Here is a 27,371-nt window from a genome sequence, read left to right on the forward strand (position 1 = left end):
TTTATTTTAATTTATGTGTATTAGTATTTTGCCTGCACGTAGGTATGTGCAGCATGTGTGTGACCGTTGCTTGCAGAGGCAAGAAAAGGGTACTATATTCTCTCATACTGAAGTTTCAGATGGTAGTGAAACATTATAAGAATGGTCAGAACTGAACCTTGCCTTCTATAAAAGGAACACGTGCTTGAAACCTCTGAGCCATATCCAGTTCCCTAAGACATTATATTTACAAGTTTGAAGGAAGAAGACTCAGAATCACATGGAAACATATGTTATGTGTACAGCATTGATCATCTAAATTTATTTTTTTTTCTCTTTAGAAAGATCCGTGTCTGGTCCCAAGTATACAAATGTTAAAGAAAAACTACACAGCAGTGACTGAGTTTATTTTCCTAGGACTGACAGATCGAGCAGAGCTTCAGCCTGTGCTCTTTGTGGTATTCCTCCTCATCTACCTCATCACAGTGACTGGTAATGTGAGCATGATCTTCTTAATCAGAAGTGACAGCAAGCTTCACACACCCATGTACTTCTTCCTCAGCCATCTCTCCTTTGTAGATCTCTGTTATGCCACCACTGTTGCCCCTCAGATGTTGGTTAACTTTTTATCCAAGAGAAAGAACATTTCTTTTATTGGCTGCATGATTCAATTTCACTTTTTTATTTCCCTGGTGATCACAGATTACTATATGCTTGCAGTGATGGCTTATGACCGTTATGTCGCCATCTGCAAGCCCTTGTTATACACTAGCAAAATGTCTCGAGGTGTCTGTCTTTCTCTTGTGATGACGCAGTACATTTACGGCTTTGTAAATGGTCTAATACAGACCATCCTGATGCTTCGTTTAACGTTTTGTGGACCCAATGAGATCAATCACTTCTACTGTGCAGACCCACCACTCATGGTCCTGGCTTGCTCAGACACCTATGTGAAAAAAACTGCCATGTTTGTGGTGGCAGGATCCAACCTCAGCTGTTCTCTCACCATCATCCTCATCTCCTACATTTTCATCTTTACAGCTATCCTGAGAATGCGTTCAGCAGAGGGGAGGCGCAAGGCCTTCTCTACTTGTGGGTCCCACCTGACAGCTGTTACCATCTTTTATGGAACATTGTTCTGCATGCACCTTAGGCCCCCCTCTGAGACATCTGTAGAACAGGGGAAAATTGTGGCTGTCTTTTATATCTTTGTAAGTCCTATGTTAAACCCATTCATCTATAGTCTGAGGAATAAAGATGTGAAAAATGCAATAAGAAAAGTTATCCAGAAATGAATGTTGAGAAATGCTGACAGATGTGTAAAATGTTATTCTCCAACAAAGTACTGTGTGTTTTAAATGAATTAACATTCTATGCCACACATTTTATTTTATATTTCTTAATTCACCTGTCAAATTTACTAATGTGTATTAATTTGTTCACTGGAGATTACAATGTAATCCCAGTGAATTTTTTGTAGCATAATTATCCAGAAACTGGAGCAGGAACAATGTTTATTTGTAATTAATGTAGAAAATGAATGTATCTATTGTACTAACACTGACCCAGAGTTATAAAATGTGTAATTTTCCCATATTCTGAGAATGAAAATGATTTGAGTTATAATTTTGCTTAGTAACTTTTGCAGTTTTTTCATTCATGGAAAGTAGAATTTTTGTTTATTTGATACAAATTGTAAGGCAATTTAAAGTCTTTTATGTATTTAACTGATGATTTCTTTACAATGTGCCTTTCAAATGAAGTTAGTGAGCCACTTGCATCATTGTACGTCGGGTGTTCATTTGAAATGAAAAGTTTGTGTTGGATATGCTTTGTAGTACCTTTACAGCTATGCACAAGCCTCAGTTTGTAACCTCTCCTCCATTCCTTAAGGAGTAAAAACAAACAAGTCAGTGGCTCACGAAATCTGTCCTTTGGATTAGGAAATGAATGGTACATTTATATACATTGCAGGAATTATGAGTACTTACGAATTCTTGGTCAAGCTACTGTGTAGTCCTGACAGTCTTCAATGCCTCACCTCTAGCTTCTCTTGCAAAATAGACTGACATGTCGTCAATCTATTCTAATGATACGAACTCCCCCTTTTCTTAACACAGACTCTTAGGCCTTTCCTTTACCCAGCATGTGATTTCTAGGTAACATTTCAGTACAGGTTGGGAGTGGTGAACCATTGTTACAGACGTGTGGTAGAAAAGAGAGAGCAGAATTGATTCTCTAGACATTTTTATTCTGCCAGAAGAGCTAGACAGCCCTTGACTATGCTTTGTATATACCTGCCTTTGATGTTTTAACCTTAGCAATGCATGGGCATTCCCGTTGATCTGTGACCTCATAGTCACAATTTACTTTACTTATTGATCGTTCCAGGTTCTATTACCATAAGGCTATATGCATTGTTTTTCTCTGTTTTTAATATTTATATTTCATTTTGTTAAATTTATTTTATATTTTTATCCTAAAGGCGTAAAAGTATTGTATTTCAGACCCAGGACAAGGGGCTGAGGTGCTTACTTAACATACCAAAGTGGTATGGCCTCTAGGTTCTCCTGGCATACCTCAGTCCCTACCTGGCACATCCTACCCTTTACCTTGTACTTTCCAGTCCTGGTCTTCCACTCCCCCAGAATCTCTTTTCTATTAAACCCAGACATTTTGGATTTGGTCTCTTGTAGGATGATGTCACAGGTGAGGCAGGTACAGGATAGAAGGAGGCTGTCATTGGAGGAGAAGGAAGGATGGGCGGGAGAGAAGTTTGAAGGAAGAGGAGGAGACTAGGGGAGAGAGGAGGAGACAGGGCGGAGGAGACGGAGAGAAGCCATGGCAGGTGATGTTAAGATTCTGCTCTGTGTATTTACAGGTTGTTATCAATGTTCCTAAGGGATGGATGGTACCGGGCTTTGTATGTTTAAGTGAGCAATTATATCTTGCCAATTGGATCTAAGATTATTGTGTTGTGTGTTCTTTTATGTGAGGGTTTGAGTGTAGGAAAGTGTGCGGCTGGGATGTGTTTCTGCCAAGATATCTAGCAGATACCTTGGGGCAACGAGGTGTAGACCCAGTGGGGTAAAAGACACCAATACTCTTTTTTATTTTTATATTTTTACAACAACAGCCTCTCTTCTCTTTTCCTCTCCCTGCCTTGTCTCTCTTGTTGAATGTGTGTGTTCTTTCTCTCTTTCTCTTCCATCTCTCCTGCTTCTTGTCCCCATGTAGCATTTCCTCTCCTCTTGGGACCAGTGAATCTGGCTCGAATTGTCTCATATCACTAGCAGATGATAACTTAACCAAAGATAGAATCATCTTATTTCTTTATAAAATATATGTATATTTTTCATTTTAATTCTTTTTATTTCATATATTTGGAAATGCTTTTTATTTTTACATCTTATCATATAATTTATGATTAATTTTTTGGTTTATAATTTGGTCTTTAGGACTTAGTTAGATTGTTACCTAAGTGCAATGAAATTGTTATTGCCTGCTTTATTAAATTAATTTTTGGGATCTATTTATTAATTGTCTATAAGAATTAATTTTTAACCTTAACTGAAAAGTGAAATAATGTAATGAACCCATTGTTATCACACCCAAATAAAGATTTCGGTGCAACTGTAAAACTGGTTTAATATATTTTGATGCTAAAATGTTAAATTTTCTCAGTGAATGCTTCTTGTAACTTAGTGTATCTTAACTCTATATAGAGTTACATCAGTTGGTAGGTGTTTATGTATCTGAAGAATTAGACAGTGTTATTTGAGTTAAATAAATCCAGATAGAGATGATTTAACTTGGTCTCTTCAAGTTGTTTAATTTTTAACTAACATTTTAAAGTATATTCACATTGATTCATACAGAATCAGTTTTTATTGATATAGTCTACGCCAATAAAACACACGATACATCTCTTCATTCTACTCTTAAAGTATCTGTAGCGTAAAATATATAAATGGCAATCTCACGCTACTGCTGTCAAGGCACCAGTGGACAGGCTGGCCTGACGTGTTCTCAGCCTGGTAGACTGTCTGATCCCAGCTATAAAATCTTTCCACCTGGCTTGCTAAGTTCCCATGGTTGGTTGCTGCCATGCCAGTCCCATGCTTCCAAATTCCCACGGGTTTTGGGGGTGTACTTTCTGCAAACACATGTTTTGTCACCGTACCCTTTCTCTCTGGAGCCCAGCTGAGTTGCTGCAAGAAGGAAAACACACAAACTTAGTTTAAAATCAACAGGTAACACAATTGCTGCTGGCAGCAACTAGCTTCCTAATTTGTATGCCATTCTAAGTCAAATCTTCTGATAGAAGGTCCCAGTGGATCCACCACCTGAACCGGGGACCTCTGCTACCTATATTTGGGCCTCCATGCTCATCTCCCATCCCAAAAGCCATTCCAAAAGGTCAGCCTGTCCACCGGTACCTTGCTGGTGGTAGCATGGGATTGCCAATTTTTTATGTTTCACGCAATAGATGATATCAATGTGACCGGCAGGAATCCACTAGAAATTTAAGATTTTTAGGCTGAGAGTTAGAGACTTTGTTCTTAGTGAGCAGAGGGGAGAGGTGGTTTTCAGTGAAAGGAGAAGTCATGTGGTCATTCAAGAACAGGGACCTTAAACAAAGAAACACAGGGGCAAACTCAGCTCACAGGTTCTGAGGTCCCCTGCTGTGAAGAAACAAGATGGCTGCTCTGAGTCAGAGAGCTGGAGAATGGAAGCTGCCTACTTCCTGGGGCAGACATTGAACTGTCAATTTATAAAACTGGGATTATTTGCTTTTAGGATAGATTTATATACAGATTTTGTCTAAAACACTTGGAGAATTTTGCCTGCGGTTTGTAACTAGAATAGGGAAAATTTACTGACTCCTAAGTAGAGAGCAGTGAATTGCCTGCTATGAACAGGTATTGATGGATGTCTGTGGCTCAAGGCAGAGAACACAAAAAATAGATATTATAAAAGGTATTGATAAATAGAAGTCTGTGGTTCCAGGTAGGGAGCATGACAGATAGATGGTATAATACAGTCTGCAGGAAAGTCATATTCTTTTTTCATGGGCTCCATGGGAATATTGGGTTAATTTCCTAGCATGAAAAATTAGAACAAGCCTAAAAATAGGTTCATACAGTATTTGTTTAGCACTTCATTTGTTTTGCACCTCATTTGTTTTGCATTGTTTTTATTATCAAAATGAGTGGGATTAGGAGTTTTTTTTGGTTACTCTATTATACCTCTGGAAGAGAAGGGAAGATACAAGCTTTCCTTGTTGCCGAGTGAATGATATGTTGATTTGGGAGAAAGGTTTCGTCTTTGCATTTTTAGAAAAGGTGATTAGTGTCTACACATCTTCCAGAGTTATATGGATGAGATTTGATAGAGGAAGACCACCTGAACATAAATTCAGATGAATCAAACAAAAAATAGACATGGCACAAATGAAGGCTTATGATTGGAGCAGAATTTCATCCTAATTAGTCTGAACACTCTACACAGACTGATACAATTCACACAGATATCTTGATGATACTAAAATTTTGTTTTGCGATTTGTATGTTACAGTCTACACAGCCCTGCTGAGTCTCATCATCAGGCATGCTGAACTGACTTGCTTGAACTCCTCATCACAGGGACTTTCAGCTGGATCCAGTCAGGATGCAGACATCATCAGAGACTACCTTTCCCCCACTTCAAAGATATTTCAACGTCCATAGTCAGCAGGAAGTAGTTATAAAGAGTCATAGTTCCAGTTCCTTGGGCTTGGGGGCTAGAGGTGGTTATTCTATGATTGTCTTTCTGGGGAATTTAGAAATGACCGTAATTTGAACAGGGACGAAATAGTTAGAAATGATTGTGTAGCCATAATCTCATTTGGCAGAAATCTTTATAATAGTTACTAAGTTGAAGTTATAATTTCTTACTTTAGTACAGAATTTATTTTGATACAAATTTAAGGTTTTCATTGTTATGAATTTCTTATTGATATAAAGTTGGGATTAAGATTATTACTCTCATGTAGGCATTGTGCCTATACAATACATTTAAGAATACAAGGCTTAGACCAAATCCTTCTATAACTGTTACTATAAACTGATCTGAGATAATTAAGCTTTTGAGTTAAAGGCCAGATAGCAAATCTTGGCTCTGAATTAATTGCCTAGGTACTCATAAGATATGTTATTTAGAAATAGTAAGAGTTGTTAATGGACAACAGTCCAGTTTATTTTACATAGATGATAGTTTTCAAAAACGTCAGAAATTCACAAAACGTGACATTTTATGTTATTTATTCATTATTTATTCATTTGTTGTTGAGACGTATATGCTCCTAACAGCTCCCCATTTGTGGATTCAAAGAAAAAACTGAGTCTCTACCTCCAGGTGAGGTGGTTTTTTGTGGCTAGGTAGCCATTGGACAGAAATTTCCTATTTCTTCTATAGATCTGTACTGTTCTTGAGAGGACACAAATTACAGGTTAGGACAGTTTAGTTCTGCCAAGACAGAATAAGTTAGTCCTTAATAATCCCTATTTCACTAAGGTTTGTCAGATGATTCTGGGCCAGAAGGCTGAAGACAAGTGCTCCAACTTCCTGACATACTGGGATTGTCTAGGTAGGCAGCAGTTGCTACAACTTATCTCAGTTCTGGAAGCTGTGTTAGGCTTCCTATATTTTCAGATAATGTTCTTTGATTTGTGATGGAGTTAAAAGACTAGTTATAGTCTCAAAGCCAACCCAGGCTATTTGGCATTGAGAGAATATATTTGAGAGGATGGTTTTCAAATAGTATACAAGCTAAAACCAGGACATAACAGATATGAAATTATAAGTCTTTTTTTGGGGGGGTTCCAATTCCTTTGTATTCTTATTTCAAGATTTTAAATTAAATTGTTGTTTGTGTATATAAACGCTTCTGTTTAAGTGTGTGCTATATATATGCAGGTGCTCTTAGAGGCTAGAAGAAGGCATCGATCCCCTGGAACTAGACATACGGACAGTTGTGAGATCCCTGATGTGCCAACTCAGCTTCCTAGGAAGAGCAGTCAGTGCTCTTTTTTTTTTTTTTTATCTTTACTAACTTGAGTATTTCTTACTTACATTTCAATTGTTATTCCCCTTCCTGGTTTCTGCGCCAACATCCCCCTAACTCTTCCCCCTCTCCTTCTATGTGGGTGTTCCCCTCCCCATCCTCTCCCCATTACTGCCCTCCCCACAACAATCACATTCATTGGGGGTTCAGTCTTGGCAGGACCAAGGGCTTCCCCTTCCACTAGTGCTCTTACTAGGCTATTCATTGCTACCTATAAGGTTGGAGCCCAGGGTCAGTCCATGTCTAGTCTTTAGGTAGTGGCTTAGTCCCTGGAAGCTCTGGTTGGTTGGCATTGTTGCTCATATGGGGTCTCAAGCCCCTTCAAGCTCTTTCAGTCCTTTCTCTGATTCCTTCAACGGGGGTCCCGTTCTTAGGTCAGTGGTTTAATGATGGCATTCGCCTCTGTATTTGCTGTATTCTGGGTGTGTCTCTCAGGAGAGATCTACATCCGGTTCCTGTTGGCCTGCACTTCTTTGCTTCATCCATCTTATCTAGTTTGGTGGCTGTGTATGTATGGGCCACATGTGGGGCAGGCTCTGAATGGCTGTTCCTTCAGTCTCTGTTCTAAACTTTGCTTCCGTATGCCCTCCCAAGGGTATTCTTGTTCCCCTTTTAAAGAAGGAGTGAAGCATCTGCATTTTGGTCATCCTTCTTGAGTTCCATGTGTTCTGTGCATTTAGGGTAATTCCAGCATTTAGGCTAATATCCACTTATCAATGAGTGCATACCATGTGTGTTTTTCTGTGATTGGGTTACCTCAGTCAGGATGATATTTTCTAGTTCCATCCATTTGCCTATGAATTTCATAAAGTCATTGTTTTTGATAGCTGAGTAATATTCCATTGTGTAGATGTACCACATTTTTTTGTATCCATTCCTCTGTTGAAGGGCATCTGGGTTCTTTCCAGATTCTGGCTATTATAAATAAGGCTACTATGAACATAGTAGAGCATGTGTCTTCGTTATATGTTAGGGCATCTTTTGGATATGCCCAAGATAGGTATAGCTGGGTCCTCAGGTAGTTCAATGTCCAATTTTCTGAGGAACCTCCAGACTGATTTCCGAATGGTTGTACTAGTCTGCAATCCCACCAACAATGGAGGAGTGTTCCTCTTTCTCCACATCCTCGCCAGCATTTGCTGTCACCTGAGTTTTTGATCTTATCCATTCTCACTGGTGTGAGGTGAAATCTCAGGGTTGTTTTGATTTGCATTTCCCTTAAAGTTAGGATAGATAACAGAGTGTTCTATTTAATTTACAAAAATGATGGACTAGATGTTAGAGGTATCTTAACCTTTGTAATTTACACAATGATAATAGTTGTGTTCAATTTATATTTGAGAGAAAAGAGCCTTTCAACTGGAAAAATAGGGAAACGTGGATTGCTGTCTACATGCAGGTGCTGGCAGGCACAAGATAAGGCGAGAGCCTGTGACTGGGCAATGGAAAAGGACGGTAGGTTGAGAATTTTAGAGATGAGTACAAAGAGTACAGAGACACAGAGCAAGAACTGGAGAGAAGGAGACAAGATGGAACCTATAGGAGAGGCAGAAGAGTCATTACCACACAGTCCTGGAAGCCGTAAGTATAGATGATTAGGAGTGTAGCATGTGTTTCTATTAATTGAGCTTTGAGTTCATTGTGTGGTCATTTTGTGGATTGAGAATTTACTAATATAAATCTGACTGATGAATTACAAACCTCTAGAGTTTTGATTTTACCAGGTTATGGGATATTTGTGATAGCTAACCACGGGGCGTGAGTGGCTGGAAATGTGAGCAGAATCCATAGCAAGAGAACTGCAAGGTGGGCAGGTGCTGCGTGGAGCTGGCCATGGAGGCTGCGAGACTACTGGGGCCAGAGTACTTGGCATTAGAGCGGGATGGTCCCTTTTTTTAATATTTCATGCATCAGGTATCATTGAACATTTCCACTTTCTTGATAATATGAAAACACAGTGAGAAATTAAATAAGGTAAGCCTAAATATGTGCCAGAGATAGTTTTTTCAATCAAGTGTTACCTCTGCATCACAAGCCACATTCATGATAAAATTCACTTTTCTTCTTCAAAAAACTTTAACATCACAATAGGCAAATGTTCTTTTACCACCTTCCAGAAAGCACAGGTGTAGGCTGATGTCATACAGGTGAGGCAGGTACAAGATAGAACGAGGCCTGTCATTGGATGAGAAGCAAGGATGGGCAGGAGAAAAGTTTGAGGGAAAAAGAGGAGACTGGAGGAATGGGGAGGCAGAAGAAGCCACTAGGAGAACATGGAGGCTGATGTAAAGATTCCACTCTGTGTATTTCCAGGTTGTTATGAATACTCTTAAGGGATGGATGGGTATAGGGCTTTGTATGTTTAGGTGGGCAATTATCTCATATCAGTTGGATCAGAAGTTATTTTGTTATGTGTTATTTCTTGTGGAGAATTGAGTTGTGATAGTGTGTGGTGGCAGAGACCTTGGGCCACCATGGAGTTGGGATGTGTGTTTCTGGCAAGATATCTACCAGATATCTTGGGGCACTGCCGTGCCAGATCTAGTGGGGGTAAAAACAACCTTTTTTTAAAAAAAATTTTTACAACAACACACAGGTATTTTCAAATTTCTTAACTATTCTCTAATTAGGAGGATTCAATCTATATTCTCATTTCTTTAGATTATTATTCTAAATGAAAAAAATACTTCTTAACATTTTAGTATTAATTCAATTATGTCTTCTTTTAACTTGGTATTCATGATCTTTGACCACTTCTCAGGCAGTTCTTTTATCTTTTTAAATACATTTGCATTAGTTTCTCAATATACTATACTTGGTCCCAATATTTTGATGTGTCTACAAATTTTCACAAATATGTCTTTGAATGATGCATTTGATTGTATGAATATTTTAATTTTAATACAATTCAAGTGACTTGTTCTGTCAAGTTGTACTTTTATATGCTGATTGACTGTTAGTTCTGAAGGGTTAATGACCTAAAAGTTTCCAGTGCATGGGAAGCTCTGGATAGCAAAATTGACCCTATTGATAACACCTGGGTAAGCTAATGCCAAGGAAGTTCACCTCCCACATGGCTGATGTGTACCACATTCAGGAGAACTGACATGCAGATGGACTCTTCTATCCCTGAACTTCTGCCTTTCTATCCTATAAATCCCTAAGACTCCTATGCTGTACAAGCACAATATCCACTTTTGGGGGGAGACTATGAACCTTCAGTTGTTCTAATTAAGTAAAAAGTCTGCTTCTGAAGATGCTTCTCTTTTATTTATTTATTTGTTTGTTTATTTATTTTCAAGTTACTTTCATTAATCTTAATCTAATAAATGTCCTCTTATGAAGAGATATATGTTGTATTTAGGAGTTTGTACTGCTCCCAATTTCTGTACATATACAACAGAATATGTTTCTAATATTTTATAAAATGATTTTTCAATTTCTGTATTACTTACATTCGATTAAAATTTTAAACTCTTTTTAATTTTTTGAGATTATAGTATAATTACAACATTTCTTCTTTCATTTTCTCTCCCCTAGTCCTCCTATATACCTAACCTTACTTTCTTCCCAATGCCTTCCTTTTACGTTATTATTACATGTGTTTATGTATAGATGTAAGCATATATAGTTATATATTTAACCTGCTCGATCTGTACAATGTTACTTGTAGGTCTATTTTCAGATACATTTTTGATATCAGATAAGCACTTGGTGTCCCCCTTTGCAGGGAAGACTATTGCTCCTACACTCAGCATTCTTTAGCTCTCTGTGGATCTTTGCCTGGAGCATTGAGGCCTTTTGGGCTTTCAGTGTCCACTTTGGTATGTTTATGGTTTGTGGAAGAGTAGGCCAAGGGTTATAAAAGTTAGAAGGGCATAGAGTAACAGCCATATTGTCTCCTAGAAATGTAGAAGTTACACCCATAAATTCCAACCATCATAACCCTCTAAAACCTAAATTTGCAAAGCATTTAAGGCATCGAGTTTTCTTTTTTTTTTTTTTTTTGATTTTTTTTTTATTAACTTGAGTATTTCTTATATACATTTCGAGTGTTATTCCCTTTCCCGGTTTCCGGGCAAACATCCCCCTCCCCCCTCCCCTTCCTTATGGGTGTTCCCCTCCCAACCCTCCCCCCATTGCCGCCCTCCCCCCATAGACTAGTTCACTGGGGGTTCAGTCTTAGCAGGACCCAGGGCTTCCCCTTCCACTGGTGCTCTTACTAGGATATTCATTGCTACCTATGGGGTCAGAGTCCAGGGTCAGTCCATGTATAGTCTTTAGGTAGTGGCTTAGTCCCTGGAAGCTCTGGTTGCTTGGCATTGTTGTACTTTTGGGGTCTCGAGCCCCTTCAAGCTCTTCCAGTTCTTTCTAAGATTCCTTCAATAGGGGACCTATTCTCAGTTCAGTGGTTTGCTGCTGGCATTCGCCTCTATATTTGCTGTATTCTGGCTGTGTCTCTCAGGAGCGATCTACATCCGGCTCCTGTCGGTCTGCACTTCTTTGCTTCATCCATCTTGTCTAATTGGGTGGCTGTATATGTATGGGCCACATGTGGGGCAGGCTCTGAATGGGTGTTCCTTCAGTCTCTGTTTTAATCTTTGCCTCTCCCTTCCCTGCCAAGGGTATTCTTTTTCCTCATTTAAAGAAGGAGTGAAACATTCACATTTTGATCATCCGTCTTGAGTTTCGTTTGTTCTAGGGATCTAGGGTAATTCAAGCATTTGGGCTAATAGCCACTTATCAATGAGTGCATACCATGTATGTCTTTCTGTGATTGGGTTAGCTCACTCAGGATGATATTTTCCAGTTCCAACCATTTGCCTACGAATTTCATAAACTCGTTGTTTTTGATAGCTGAGTAATATTCCATTGTGTAGATGTACCACATTTTCTGTATCCATTCCTCTGTTGAAGGGCATCTGGGTTCTTTCCATTTTCTGGCTATTATAAATAAGGCTGCGATGAACATAGTGGAGCACGTGTCTCTTTTATATGTTGAGGCATCTTTTGGGTATATGCCCAAGAGAGGTATAGCTGGATCCTCAGGCAGTTCAATGTCCAATTTTCTGAGGAACCTCCAGACTGATTTCCAGAATGGTTTTACCAGTCTGCAATCCTACCAACAATGGAGGAGTGTTCCTCTTTCTCCACATCCTCGCCAGCATCTGCTGTCACCTGAGTTTTGGATCTTAGCCATTCTCACTGGTGTGAGGTGAAATCTCAGGGTTGTTTTGATTTGCATTTCCCTTATGACTAAAGATGTTGAACATTTCTTTAGGTGTTTCTCAGCCATTCGGCATTCTTCACCTGTGAATTCTTTGTTTAGCTCTGAACCCCATTTTTTAATAAGGTTATTTGTCTCCCTGCGGTCTAACTTCTTGAGTTCTTTGTATATTTTGGATATAAGGCCTCTATCTGCTCTAGGATTGGTAAAGATCTTTTCCCAATCTGTTGGTTGCCGTTTTGTCCTAACCACAGTGTCCTTTAAGGCATCGAGTTTTCATGCATGTGACAGTCTGCATATAATATCTGATCTTTATTGTAGAATTACTGTATCAATTTATTGGCTACTAAATGTTTTCTTAATAAAAAGATTTTAAAGTTCTTATGTAGACTCTGAAATGAGATTTAATTTTTTTCTATGGAAGAAAACATCTGTAAAATGTATGGAAGCATCTTGGTTGCTTTTAGAACTGATACCGATTGTTTCTTCAATAGATTCGTCAAACTTCATTTATGTAGCAATGGTGCTAAGAAAATTAAAAAGAACAATTGAATTTCAGCCTAAATTTAGCTGGTGTGTACACATTTATTTTGATGACTACCACTACAGAATTACTTGTGCATAGGAGTGTTTACTGAGCAGGGAGTCCTCATATTTGCTGAGTACCTCAGTCATGTTCTCTTTCGTAGCCAAACTGGGTCAGTTCCAAAATCAGAAAATATGTATGCTTCAGATGTCAGGATTTACTGCAAAAAGACAAAGAAGATGATGTGTACAGTAAGATGGAGTAGGGTACAGCTCTAATTGGAAACAATATTTTAGAGAGGCTCGAGTAGAGACATAGTCGCATGGATATTCATGGAGGAACATTAATGCAGACTCATAGTAAACACAAAGCCCAAGGCAAGAACCTATTTGATTGTTAAATGAATATCTAGAATAAAGTATATATGTGAACCACTGTGATAAATTACAGGGAAAAATATTTTGCATTGGTAAGGTGTTTTGAAGTAAGTGAAAGGTCACATAGGCTTTTAGCATTTTATATCACAGTATAATTGATGTCTTCCTCTCTTAGTCCAGCCTTCAAACATCGTGAGTGAAGATGCAGTATGGATTCTGTTGGCTTTGCAACATGTGCAAGACATAGTATTTATTCCATAACTTAAGCAGATTGAACATTTATTAGAAAAGCACATTCATTAATTGACGTATGGTTTTATGTGATTATGAGACTCTGTAAAACGTCATCCACTGAAAAGAAGAATGCTCTCTGATTAAATCTATGTGATACACTAATTAATGAGTGTAAATATAATTATTTCAAAGATATTATGTTCACTTATCAACTAATATTAGTGGATTCTGACCTAAGGCTTCCGACCTTTATCTCATCACTGGTTTATGGCTAGGTTTACAGTAACAGTCATGAGTCCCATCCTTTTGAGTGAGACTTACATTTAATCAGAAATTGATTGATATCCAAATAACATTTGTTGCAAGAATAAGCACCTTGCTAAGCTGATTGTTGACACCAAATAAATGTTTCCTGATGAGTCTGAGTTTCTATGACTTTCTTTTTCACCAACCTGTACAAAATTTTCTGTCACTAGAGAATTGTCACTAGACAGTAGCAAGAAACTTCCAGGTAGATACTAGGTTGATCTCTCCATGTACTGTAATCACAGTGAGTGATCTTTCCAGTGATAAGATCATACCATCAAGTTCTAGCATATGACAAAAAGTAATGACAAAAGTCGACATTGTTTTAAAAGTCTGTAAGTTCTCTATGACCAATAACTAGAAGGGAAGTAAGTACATTTACAGTTCAGGCTCAAGTGCTTCATACATGGTAATGTGAGCCAGAAAAATAAATCTCTAAGTCAAACTAGACAAAAATTACATGACCTATGGGACCACTAAGCAGCAAGGAGGTATGAAAGACACCTCCCTTGCATACTTAGAGCTTGTAGAAAGGCTAAGAGCAAAGAGAAGGAAAGCATTATGCTACACCCATGTTTACCTTTTATTTAAGCTGTTCAGTGCCTTTAGGGGCCTGTTCGGGCCCTTCAGGGCCTGGTGCAGTTACATCATCTAGAGAATTTAGGGCAATTTACCTTGAAAATGCTTAACATTTAAAGTGGTACTATTTAGCTTACGAAGCTATGGCTATGGAATTCATGATGCCAATTAAACTCAGATGGCAAGGCATGCATAGACAAAGTTTAACACAATATCAATATAAAACAAGCTCTGAAACAACATATACTCTTCTTTTATATATGTACATATTATAGACCGATACAGAAACATATATATCATATAAAAGTTGATAATATTTAAGTCTGTTATAGTCTGGATATTTTGTATATTTAATATACCTATGCATGCATTTAAATGAGTGTACATATATGTATATATTAATAACATAATATATCTGGGCATTGTCTCAACTGTGTATGTATATATATTATATTTGAGTAAATAAATTCCATTTATTAATTTAAGTGAAATAACTAATACAAATACATATACACAAAGAGAAGAGTATTAAAGAATGGTCATAAGTTCTTAAGTGGTTATTTTATTTTGGTTTTGCTATTTAAATAGATTTTAGATTTATTTATAAGCATGGAGTTAATGTGTATAAGCATGTACATGCAATGGGTTTCCATTGCGAACTCAAAGTTCTTTTGAGAAATCTATTCTTTTCTTAAACTATGTGTGATTCTTAGAGATCAGAATCATATCATAAAAATTGAAAGCAAGATTTTTAACCTGCTGAATATTTCACATATCATAAACTATTATAATAAATTTATTATTATAATTATTTTTATATTATTTAGACATTCAATTTAAATTAAATGCTCTTTTTTTATTGCTTATTTGGAATCATTAAAGCATAGGATGTCATAATATTTCAGAAAATGATAGCAATGACTGAGTTTACCTCAAGTATTTTAGCACATTAAAAAAGGTAATCAAGATAAACTGTGTCCTCTGCAGAGCTCCTTTTAAAGATACTTTTAAGTATGAAATTGTAGAAAATACAATGACTGAGATGGCCAATTAGTTTCTGTATCCAAAATGTTGCAATTAAAGCCAAGAGAGCTGGTCCCCAGTGTGAGACTCACAGTGGTGCATATTAGTCCCTCTGCAGGTTGGTTTAGAGTGGCCCATTCTCTTATGCAAGTATAAGTAGGGGTATATTTTATAGTTTATAGCAGCACCAAGAAACTTCTAAAGTCAGATACATGTCAGAGCCAGAAGTAAGTCTTGTATTTTTACTCCCTTGGTTTATTCAAACGAAAACAACTGTCTCTAAATCAGGCAAAAAATGTTTCTTAGCTTTAATTTCTTAACATGATTTTTTTGAATTTGAAAATCAGTGGGAAGCAGGAATCTTGATAATTACTGTGAATAACAGCACACCTAAAGAAGAATAGAGAAAGACCAGGTATAAGTGGTATAAACTGGGTTTCTAACAAGGGCCCTTATGTACTGACTTCAGATTTTAGGATACTGTAACAATTTTTGTTCAAGAATAGTTAGGTATATGTCTTGTGCTCATTGGAAACATTTTAACATTTCCTTTACAATCACAGAATTTTCCAGTGCATATCTCTAAGACTAATTTATCTTTGGTTGTTTTATTTATAAAACCATTTGTTTGTCCATTCTGCTAATTTCTTTTCTTTTTTCTTTCTTTTTAATTGGATATTTTCTTTACTTACATTTCAAATGATAACCCACTTCCCAATTTCCCCTCTGAAATCTCCTATCCCTTTCCCCCTCCTCTTGACTCTATGAGAGTGTTCCCACACCCACTTACCCACTCCCTCCCATCACCCTGCCATGGCATTCTGGTACACAGGGGCATTGTGCCTTCACAAGGCCAATGGCCTCTCTCTCACTGATGCCTGATAAGGCCATCCTCTGCTACATATGTGACTAGAGCCATGGGCCCCTCCATGTCACTCTGCCACTTTCACAATAGATTTCAAAGTTCAACAAATTCACTGACAGTAACTGGCAGCCTTTCAAGGGTTAATCACTTTTGCTTCTTGGGAACACTTAGCTTGCATTTTCTGTATCTGACTTCATGTACTCAAAGTTCACACTCTATATTCTGGGAGGATATATATGTCTCTCAAATTGGCTCTGGGAATATGGAAACAATGGACCCTAAAGAAATGGGAAGTTTCTCTCAAGAACCTTCTGTTGAGTGAAGGAAAATGACCCAACTTGAGGGGCACTGACAATAGTGATCAGGACAACATCTTGATCAGGACTGTTTAGATCTGTATGCCCTTAACCCTCTGTTTAAACTTTAATCTTTGCTCTGGACTCCTCAAAAAACTTAGAGTGTTTGTTGTTTGTTTTTGCTCTTCTCATAGTGGCTATAGTAAACAAATGACCTTTTTCTGCATTGTACTATTAATTTGATTTACTGAGGATAAGTGGTTGAACATGGCATGGTGCAAAGGCTGTAGTTCAAAAACAACACTGATACTGCCAAGAAGAGTAACTGTATTTCTGTAATTTATACCTCCTTCCTAGAAATCTCTTCTTAAAGTATACTATCTTCTGCTTTAGTCTAATATATTTATAGTATCATTTAAGTTCCTCATTGGCTTCTTGAGGGGATATTCATTTATTTAGAATTCTATATATTTCTATTCACTACAGAAACTGCAAGGGCCTACACTTTTTTTAAAAGATGTTCAATTCAGTTCTACAGTCTATAATAGCCTAATATGTTGATTATCAATGTTATTGCAGAGGAAACAGATATCACTGCTTATGCCAGTCAACAGACCCTGTAGCTGATGCTAGCTCAAGGTACCAGGCACATCCTCCAACAATCTGTTTCTTAATGACAAGTTCTTTGAGGTGCTGTCACCTTGCACCTTTCAGTAAAGTATCTTCTTCTAGCTTTGTTCCGTATACCTTCTAGCACTTAGGCGAGGGCATATAGGATAAAACTTACCTTCACCAATCCTCCAATCCTGACAGACTAAGAAACTCTGTTTTACTTAATCAAAGGTTGTGTTTTCCCACAGGATGCCTTAATGTTAAACCTGGCCTCTAATGGGTTTCCACTTTCTGTGTCTTATCATGGGTATTTATAACCTTGAGCATAAAATAATTTTAATCAGGCTCTTCTGGGAGAACTTTCCCTCAGTTTCCTTCCTGTGGTCCTGTTTTCCTCTGCAACATTTGCAATCTGCAATTTGAGAGATGATGTGACTCATATAGTTGTGTTTTATTTTTAGGTTTAATATGCAACACTTTAGGCAGATTCCCACAACTCTAATATCAAAAACTCTTTTATTTCATCATCTACATTTGATGCTTATAGTGAAATGTTTGGTTAAATATTTAACAGGAACACTAAGAAGGATTATTTGGGTTAAGAGAGTTAAGGATCAAATACCATAGAGAAACAACGTGTGTCACTGAAGAGACAGATTTAGCCTATATTGGGTCAAAGCCATGGTCTCTTTTTATAGCTCTCTGACAAAATGGAGAAACTCATACATAACAGAGTCTGAAACAACATAGTGGTTAAGAAACAGATAATGTCACCATTAATATCTTCTTTAATATAAACTCACTTCTTCAGATGAGAAATCATGGCACATGGAAGTCTCACTAGGTACTCACAGTGCCTCAGTTGGGTGTCTCTGTGTCGCTGAGGGATTAATGATGACTGTAAGAGTTGTTGCAGAAGCAGCAGTTTGATTTTGACTATAATATTACAATGTATATATTAAGTTAAGATTAATGAAAGATGTAAAGTAGTTCTATGATCAAACAAGGGAAGTTGCCATGCAGTTCGTCCCCTGTACTGTGCAAGAATGCTATGGCTGTTTATTTTCTCTGCAAAGAGTTGGATTTGGACTTTCTGGTCACATCATATATCTCACAGAATCTCAGAATATGGTCCAGGTTCCAAACATTTAATAAAGCAGATATCAAAACAAAATAATTTTATGTTTGTAATTCACATCCTACCTCCATTCTCAGATGAACAGCCTTCTAATTATCTTGATTTTCTTAAGACTAATGAGAGACATATTTGCATTTGCACAGCAGAGTTCTGTGAGTATGAAATTTGTTATCATATGTATTGAAAATAACTTAAAATCATAAGTTGGTATGTGGTTGGAGACCATGTGAGCATGGTTACTGCCACTAATATATCAAAACAACACTTATTAAGTATTTGAAATTTATAGTAAATGAACAAGAGGCTTGATTAATTATCAACTTTCTGAAATATATAGTTGAATAAGAAAAGTCACTAATTTTATGATTAAACATGAGGTCTGAGATTATTCAATAAAGTACTTTAAGAATAAGGTCTGGGAGGATGGCTCAACAGAAAAGTGCTGTTTCTACCCAGGCTGATAGCCTGAGTTCTATCCTTAGACCCCAGGAAGTGGGAAAATTGGATTAGTTGTCTCATAACATAGACATGTGTTGAAATACACATCCTCACAGTGAATGAAAGTAAATAGAAACAAGTATAATAAAAATAAAATATTTTGATTATAAAGCTAAAGTCAATACTTTAAAAGGAAAGGAAGAGAAAATTGTTAGTTGGCTGTAATAGGGAAAGACATTTAAAATAATTGTATGGACTGATATATCTCAATTTCTCTAGTATTAGATAGAGAAGTCACTGTAATTTTTGTTTTATGTAAGTATTAATTATTCCTATAATTATATTTAAAATATTATGACTCACTTTTTCTTTTCCTGTCTTTCTTCATCACCTTCTTTTGCCCTCTCACTCTCCTTTTCTCTCCCCCAATAAGGGCAATTTCCTGGTCTCAATCTATGGGGTCACAGAACTTGTTTAATTGAGAGCGGCTTCCAAATAACCATGTCTTTATTATATAATAAAAAATATTGTGAAAAATTTTCAATTATATAACTACATATTCATTCATTTGCTATATAATGTACACGTATACATACATATATCTATATGGCAGAGTGGAAGTTTTGAGAATTAAAGGCAGGACATGATACATTATCATATATGCTATGCTAATTTTCTACTACTGAGCAAATTTCAGCTGATTTCAGACATTAGAGCTCTTTCTTTTATAGATTATGTGAAAATTTGTGTCTTGATATTCTGGACATTTTTGCATTTCTTATATTCTTTTAATTTCACTAAATTTTTAATTTCATTGGTTTCAAAAGAACATTTGCACACACACACACGCACACACACACACACACACACACACATATATTTTTTTTCTCATATCTGCTCCACTTAAAATATTATCCTTCCCTATATTCTGTTCAGTTTTTCATCAATACAATTTTTAAGCTCTATTTTCAGGTCAGAACTTTAGGCTTGCAAATATGAGAAAAAGCCTGATACATTTGACAGTATGTACATAATTTTACACAATAACCTGCAATTCATATATTTTCCTTCCAAAGAGATTATTTCTTTCCTACATATGACAAAATGTGGTCTGTCTCTCTCTCTCTTCCCCTCTTCCTCTCTCCCTCTCTCCCTATCTCCCTCTCTCTCCCTCTCTGTCTGTCATTCTATCTGTCTGTCTGTCAGTCTCTGTCTTCTCTGTCTCTCTGTCTCTGTCTCTCTGTCTCTCTGTCTCTCTGTCTCTCTGTCTCTCTGTCTCTCTGTCTCTCTGTCTCTCTCTCTCTCTCTCTCTCTCTCTCTCTCTCTTTCTCTCTCTGTGTGTGTATTCCCATACACATGAATATAACTGCTCAGTCAGTAACCTGGTATGGTATGTGTGATTTCAGAGCTCACTATTTGTTACTTGATAACAAATTCGTTTGTTCTTCCAAGGGGGAAACACTCCTTAGATTCCAATAATTCTTATCATGGGGTTTAGGTTTCCTTGGGCTATCTCATATCTCCATGTCAGCCTTGTTTCCACAGTCTGAAGCACAGAACAAGATTTCAGGAGATGCCCCTCACAAACAGCACTAAAATCACAGAATTCATTTTACTGGGGCTCACAGATCGCACAGAACTCCAGCCTCTCCTCTTTGTGCTGTTTCTGTTTGTTTACCTTGTCACTGTCTTAGGCAACATGGGCATGATGGCCCTGATCAGACTGGACTCCCGCCTTCACAAGCCTATGTACTTCTTTCTCAGTAACTTGGCATTTGTGGATTTGTGTTACACCTCAACGGCCACCCCACAGATGTTGAGCAATTTCTTATCAGACAAGAAGACAATTTCCTTCATTGGCTGCTTTATCCAGTGCTACCTTTTCATTGCCCTTCTCCTCACAGAGTTTTACATACTGGCAGCCATGGCCTATGACCGCTATGTGGCCATATGCAATCCTCTTCGTTACAGTGTGAAAATGTCCAGGCGAGTCTGCATCTGCTTGGCCATGTGTCCTTATGCCTATGGTTTCTCAGATGGACTACTCCAAGCCATCTTGACCTTCAGAATGACCTTCTGTAAATCCAATGTCATCAACCACTTCTACTGTGCTGACCCACCACTCATTAAGCTGTCTTGCTCTAATACTTACATAAAAGAGCATGCTATGTTAATATCAGCAAGCTTAAATCTTTCCAGCTCCCTCACAATCATTCTGGTGTCCTATGCCTTCATTATTGCTGCCATTTTAAGGATCAAATCAGCTGAGGGAAGGCGCAAGGCATTCTCTACCTGTGGTTCCCACATGATGGCTGTTACATTGTTTTATGGGACTCTCTTCTGCATGTATGTGAGACCACCCACTGACAAGACTGTTGAGGAGTCCAAAATAATAGCCGTCTTCTACACCTTTGTGAGTCCACTGTTGAATCCATTGATCTACAGTCTGAGGAATAAAGATGTAAAGCAGGCCATGAGAACAATATTCAGGCAAAATGTTATCAGGACGTCATCAATGCCTCTATTTTCTAATAAAATACTACTATAGCTTTGTGTCGAAAGTATTTGTATTTTCTCATTTGGTCTTTATTTTGTTTGTTTTTATAATTTTGTACATGAATACATATATGTAATATTCTCATATCTAACAGCTATTTTCACCTTTCACCTCCACATATCCTTCATTCCTTTTAAAATAACATCACCAACACATACATCCACACACACACACATACACACACACACAGACACACACACATATACACACAATGTGATTGGTAAATATTTGGAAAAAATGTGTTCTGCTATTTAGTCTCGACCTCAATCATCATGTTATTCATATAAGAGTGGTAGACCATATGCATAGTGCCTTTGACTAGACTGAAAATCACCTAGGAGTTACACTCCTTGATTTCCCACTATAGGAATCTCTAGAGAGATTCAATTTAGCCAAGAAAACATATCCATAAAAGGGGTTGCACCATACAAAATGCTTGAAATTCTGAACATTATGGAAAGAAACATAGAAGAAAACACATCACAGTAATTCAACCTATGTTTCCTTAGTGTGGACACAAAACAACCAAACCACTTTTCTCCTGCCTGTATGCGTTTTTGGTCATTGGGACTGTATAGCATCTTAAACCATGACCCCATATAAGTCCTTCTGTAAGCCCTTTTCTTACATAAAAGAGCACAACCGTGATGTAAAATAGTAACACAGATATCATTGCAGGAGCTGTTAAATCATAGATTCACATTATACCTCAGACCTGTATTCAAATCTGTTTTGTAAATAAATCCTAAGGAGATTGGTACCACATTTGGAGAATATGGGTCATATTTCGATCACATTGAGAGAAAACTAGTCATAGTGAAAACTTCCAAGTGCTATGCCAAGGGTCTGCTTGCATCTCTACAGGTCACATGTTTGTAAGAGTTAACAGGATGAGCGTGCTCTCAACTAAGTGCCTTCCATTTATAGATCCAGTAGACTTTTACCTGAAGGAGTTTGAAGAAACAATGCTACATCTGTACTTCTCCAGTTGCTTACTAGTTAAAATGAGGAAATCGTCATGATAAATATATGCTTATTTTGTTGTGCAAATGAGGTAGGTTTTGTACTAATTCTACTAAGGACTTTTATTTATTTCTCTAGAATTTTTTAACAGTTGTCATTGTCACTTGTGAGCAGATTCTTCACATTTATTAGTTTCATTTCTTCATCCTTCCTTATTGAACATTTTTAGTGATTGTATGATGCTGAGGACACAGAAGGTAGCCATTTCTCTTTCCTCATTACAGTGGGTACATACTTAATATATAACCAGAATACACATTTAAAATTATTTTATTTTATATTTTCATCATGTATGATACATTGTACTGTATCAAAATATTTTACTACAAATAGTTGATGTACATTGAGAATATTGCTTACCTTTCTGCTACTTACAAGTTTTTATTTTTCCTCTTAGTATTAGGTCCTTTGGTGGTCCACTATAAACTTTTCATAAACACACACGTATATATCTTTCTAGATTTTTCATCCTTTCAGGTACATTTCAATTTCAATGAGTATAGATAGTGAAATAGAATTTCCCCATGTACCATTGGTTCTATGATTAATGATTTTATTTAATGAGAAATTTGTTAATATATTTTGTCTACCTGATGTGAAAATGAATTGAAAATAGTTACAGTATTATTGAAGTTCTATTAAAGATAGTGATTTACTTTTGATTAAACTATGTAACTATTAAAGAAAGTTACATATCCTTCATTCCTATCCCAAAGAAGGAAATCTCCCTGTATATAAAGCTATCAATGTCTCCTCACAGAAGAGTTAATCCAGTTAGGAAGGTCAATGATCATCAGGGACAGGAGACCCTAGAAAAGTGAAATCATCTTAACCAATACATTATCAATGAGATAATGTATTTTTCCTTTCTAGAATTCCTTGCCCCTACCTTAGTCCTTACAATTGTCTAAGAGGTCCTTTTGAGTATGAACCTCTTTCTGAGTTCTAAGAAAAATATGTCTTTTCCTTACTCATTTCCTATGTCATTTTATTGTAGATACTGGATAGAGGAAAAGAATTTTTTTCTGTTATTACAGGGTTTCTTCCTTTTTCTTTAGAGCTCCACACCCTATTCTATGGCTGCTTATGCACCATGTGGCTAACCTACATGTTAGATTAACTAATATGGCATGTTTTTCTTCTATACTCTTTTACTCTTCTCTTCCAGGTAGCTAATGGGATTTATATATTACCTGCCCTAGGGATTTTCTGTCAAAATTTCATAAAATTGATCACAAGCTTTCATTTGAGTCTATTCTTATATGCTATAATTTATGAGATTAAAAACTGCAAGGGAAAGCAGTCCCCATTTACTCTGGTATCATACGGAAACTTTTGTGGCACTCCACATTATTTCTAGGAGCAGACTATGTTTGTGCATTAGGAGATACATGTATTGTAGAATTGTTTTAGTTGACATTACTTAGCTTAAATGTTAGAAATGTATTTTATATTTATTTGTTATATTGTAAATGGAGGATAGTATCTCCACAAATATGTGGAAATATATTTATTCTATTTTTTGCTATTTTATTTATTTACATTTCAAATATTATCCACCTCCCCCGTTTCCCCTCCGCAAACCTATCACAACCCTCTTAGCCCCTGCTTCTATAAGGGTGCTTCCCTACCCAACCTCCTACCCACCTACTCCTTCCTCAGCACTCTAATATTCCCCTACACTGGGGCATCTAGTCTTCACAGAACCAAGGGCCTCTCTTCCATTGATTCCGGACAATGCAATCCTCTCCTAATTTGCAGCTGGAGCCATGGGTCCCTCCGTGTGTACTCCTCTTGGTATAGTCCTTGAGAACTTTGGGGGAGGGGTCTGGTTGGTTGGTATTGTTGTTCTTCCTATGGGGCTACAAACCCCTTCAGCTCCTTCAGTCCTTCCCCAAACTCCTCCATTGGGGTCCCAGTGCTCAGTCTGATGGTTGGTTGTGAGCATCCATATCTGTATTAGTCAGGCTCTGGCAAATCCTCTCAAGGAACAGCTATGTCAAACTTCTGTAAGCAACCACTTTGTGACATCAGCAATAGTGTCTGGGTTTGGTGTCTGCAAATGGGATGGATCCCCATGTGGGTCAGTCTCTGGATGGCCTTTCCTTCAATCTCTGCTCCGCTTTGCCCCTGCATTTCCTTTAGATAGGAGCAATTCTGGCTTAATATTGGTCACCTCATCCCTCAACTATGGGCGTGCCTAACCTCTGGAAATGGTCTCTGCAGGTTCTCTCTCTCCTTTGGTATTTCAACTAATGTCATCCCTGTCGGATCCTGGGAGTCTCTTGCTTTTCTGGCATCTGGGACTTTCTAGTATTCCCCAAGCCCACGGCTACATACCTGTTCAATTTCCTGATCCTCTGTACATCTCTCCCTTCTCCTCCTAAACTTGATTCTGTCTCCCTATTTCCCTCTCCCTCCTCTCTCCCTCTGGGGCCCTTCCTCCCTCTACCTCCCGCGATTATTTTGTTCTTTTCCTCTTCTAAGTAGGTCTGAAGCACTCACACATTGGTCTTCCTTCTTCTTGTGCTTTATATGGACTGGAAATTGTATCATGGATATCCTGAGCCTTTTGCCCAATATCTGTTTATTAGTGAGTCCATGTCATGTGCGTTCCTTTGTGACTGAGTAACCTCACTCAGGATGATATTTTCCAGTCCCATACATTTGCCTGAGAATTTCAAGAAGTCATTGTTTTTAGTAGCTGAGTAATGTTCCATTGTGTAAATGTGCCACATTTTCTGTGTCCATTCTGGTGTTGAGGGAAACCTGGGTTGTTTCCAGCTTTTGGCTATTATTGCCTTATTCATCAAGGAAATGCAAATCAAAATGATCCTGTGATTACATCTCGCACCAGTCAGAATGGCTAGGATCAAAAACTCAGGTGACAGCAGATGCTGGCAAGGATCGGGAGGAAGAGGAACAGACCTCTATTGCTAGTGGGATTGGTTACTGGTACAACCTCTATGGAAATAAGTCTGATGGCACCTCAGAAAATTGGACCTAGTGCTACCTGATGACTCACCTATTGTACTATACCCGAAAGATGCTCCAACATATAACAAGGACACATGCTCCACTATGTTCACAGCAACCTTATGTATAATGGCCAGAAGCTGGAAACAATCCAGATGTATTCATTCTTACTTTGTTCCTCTATTTATCTTTTACATTCATGTGTTGCCTGATAAATTAAATGTTGTCAAATTCCATTCATATTATGTTGTCCATAAAAGATAAATTCTTCATATCTAAGCCTAACACATTAAACCAGTGGTTATCAACATGTATGTTAACAAACTCCTTGGGGAAAAACAATTCTTTCATAGAGGTCACATATCAGATATCCTGTATATGATACTATGTAGTATGTAGTAGAAGAATTTATGGACAAGCAACAAAAATACTTTACGATTAGAGGTCATCATATCATGAGGAACTGTATTAAAGAGTCACAACTTTAGAAAAGTTGAGAATTGCTACATTAAATTAATTCTACTATAACTCTATGATAGTCTTTTCAAATAATAATGATTTAGCTCAGTTAATTTTTTAATTTAATAACTTAGCTCCAGCTATTTTTGAAAATGTTTGTATAACACACATTGAAGTTGAGAGAAATCTCAGAAACACCAAAGTCCATGAATTATGTCGTAATGCTATACCATGATTAAATATTCAACTCATCTTCTTGAAAGAAATACTGATTTATCATATTAAAAACTCCCTTAAGTGTAAATTCTTGAGCAACTGAAACAATTGGCAGAGGGTGATTGCAAGGTGATATAATTCCCTGGGTTATGATGTGTGAATATCCATACTAATTATTATATTTCTTTAATTAATTCTTTGGGGGTATGTCAAAAGATAATTTTGGAGATGAAAACTCAAGGTTATAAATTGTTTATAGAAACTTTTCAGCAGCTTCTTGCTTGGGTTGCTAGTGTGTCAGAGAAAATTTTCCTGTGCAAGGTAGGAATGAATTATCACATTCTTATTCACAACTTTGCTTTTATATCATTTTGGATATTTATTACTAGCAATAAGTTATCAGTAAAGTAATGTTAATGTTAGTCAAATGTTATATTTAGTTGAAATATGTATTGGGAATTTAGATTAGTCATAAAATATAAAAATTTTATTTGAGTTATGCACTTATAATAACTATCTTAATTCACAAGTCATAGTTTAAGAATTTACTCACAAAATTATATACTAAATAAGTATGTGAGAAGAAACACTCGAATTATTCATCACATTAATATTTAATAATTTCTGTTAAAAAAGTACACAAACATGCACTTCTTTCTTAGTGCCCATAAAATATCCCTATCAAGTTATCACAAAATACAAAACATAAATTAGAATTTTATTCTTTTATATATAAAATCTACTGCAGAAATTCAAAAGTCTTTTCATTAAGTGATTAGAATAGATTATTATTTATATGCCAATTTTTTTGGTCTAGCCAATGTTTATAACATAAATGTCTAGAGTTCAATATACTATCCTACAAATGGAGTAACTTCTTCCTTCCCTATGAGAAATTCTGTCAAAGAACAAATTATTTCAATTCGCTATGCTGAAATAAGCTGTGAATTTAATTGAATACTAAGCTTTCCAAAAAATGCTTTTCCACACAGATTATTTAAGTTGTAAGTATTTCCACATTTACACAACATCACTAAACCATCCAGGATTTCTTTGCATTGGGAAAAATTCCTCCTTCCGTGAAATCTTTTGCTTAAATTTTCCTCATAAATCAGAGTATAAATATATGCTGAATGTCCATGGTATAATATTTAACAGGACCATGATCTTACAAGTAGAATACTAATACAAAAACTGGACAGGAATACATAGGTGTGTGGGATGTCCTAGAAACATGAAATTAAAGAGACTGTATCAGATTCATATATGAAGGAAGTCTGTCTGAGTTACCTGACAAAGAAAATTAAATATTGTTAATTTTGTAGAACAGATAGTTTGGGAAGCAAAAGAAGTTCAGAGAGATAGGACAGATGCAGCAAAAATTCACTCCTAGATATATGGATTCATACAGAATTCATAGTTGTATACAGCACAA

General features: G+C 36.9%; 1 protein-coding gene and 1 long non-coding RNA gene across 5 annotated transcripts; one reads left to right on the forward strand and one right to left on the reverse strand.

The window, feature by feature from the left end:
* Positions 1-350: 350 nt before the first annotated feature.
* On the forward strand, positions 351-1,274 carry Or5m13b (olfactory receptor family 5 subfamily M member 13B). Its single transcript, NM_001000299.1, has one exon. It carries the CDS (start codon positions 351-353, stop codon positions 1,272-1,274), a length of 924 nt encoding a protein of 307 aa, NP_001000299.1.
* An 11,578-nt stretch (positions 1,275-12,852) lies between these two features.
* Positions 12,853-24,284, reverse strand: LOC120101593 (uncharacterized). Of its 4 annotated transcripts, none has more exons than XR_005502279.2 (4): positions 22,646-23,780; positions 20,998-21,151; positions 19,069-19,158; positions 12,853-13,057 (listed from the first exon to the last, which is right to left on the reverse strand). It is a non-coding gene; the product is annotated as an uncharacterized LOC120101593 (long non-coding RNA). The 4 variants fall into 4 exon arrangements; XR_010065264.1 differs by lacking the exon at positions 22,646-23,780 and adding an exon at positions 22,207-22,258; XR_005502278.2 differs by lacking the exon at positions 22,646-23,780 and adding an exon at positions 24,156-24,284 and having other exon boundaries at positions 12,855-13,057.
* Positions 24,285-27,371: the final 3,087 nt, after the last annotated feature.

The sequence above is a fragment of the Rattus norvegicus genome, chromosome 3, assembly GCF_036323735.1.
Source record: "Rattus norvegicus strain BN/NHsdMcwi chromosome 3, GRCr8, whole genome shotgun sequence".
In the NCBI taxonomy this organism is placed as follows: domain Eukaryota; kingdom Metazoa; phylum Chordata; class Mammalia; order Rodentia; family Muridae; genus Rattus; species Rattus norvegicus.

Coding starts and splice junctions, on each gene's coding strand:
- Or5m13b (NM_001000299.1), top strand. CDS start 351: ATGTTAAAGAAAAACTACACAGCAGTGACTGAGTTTATTTTCCTAGGA.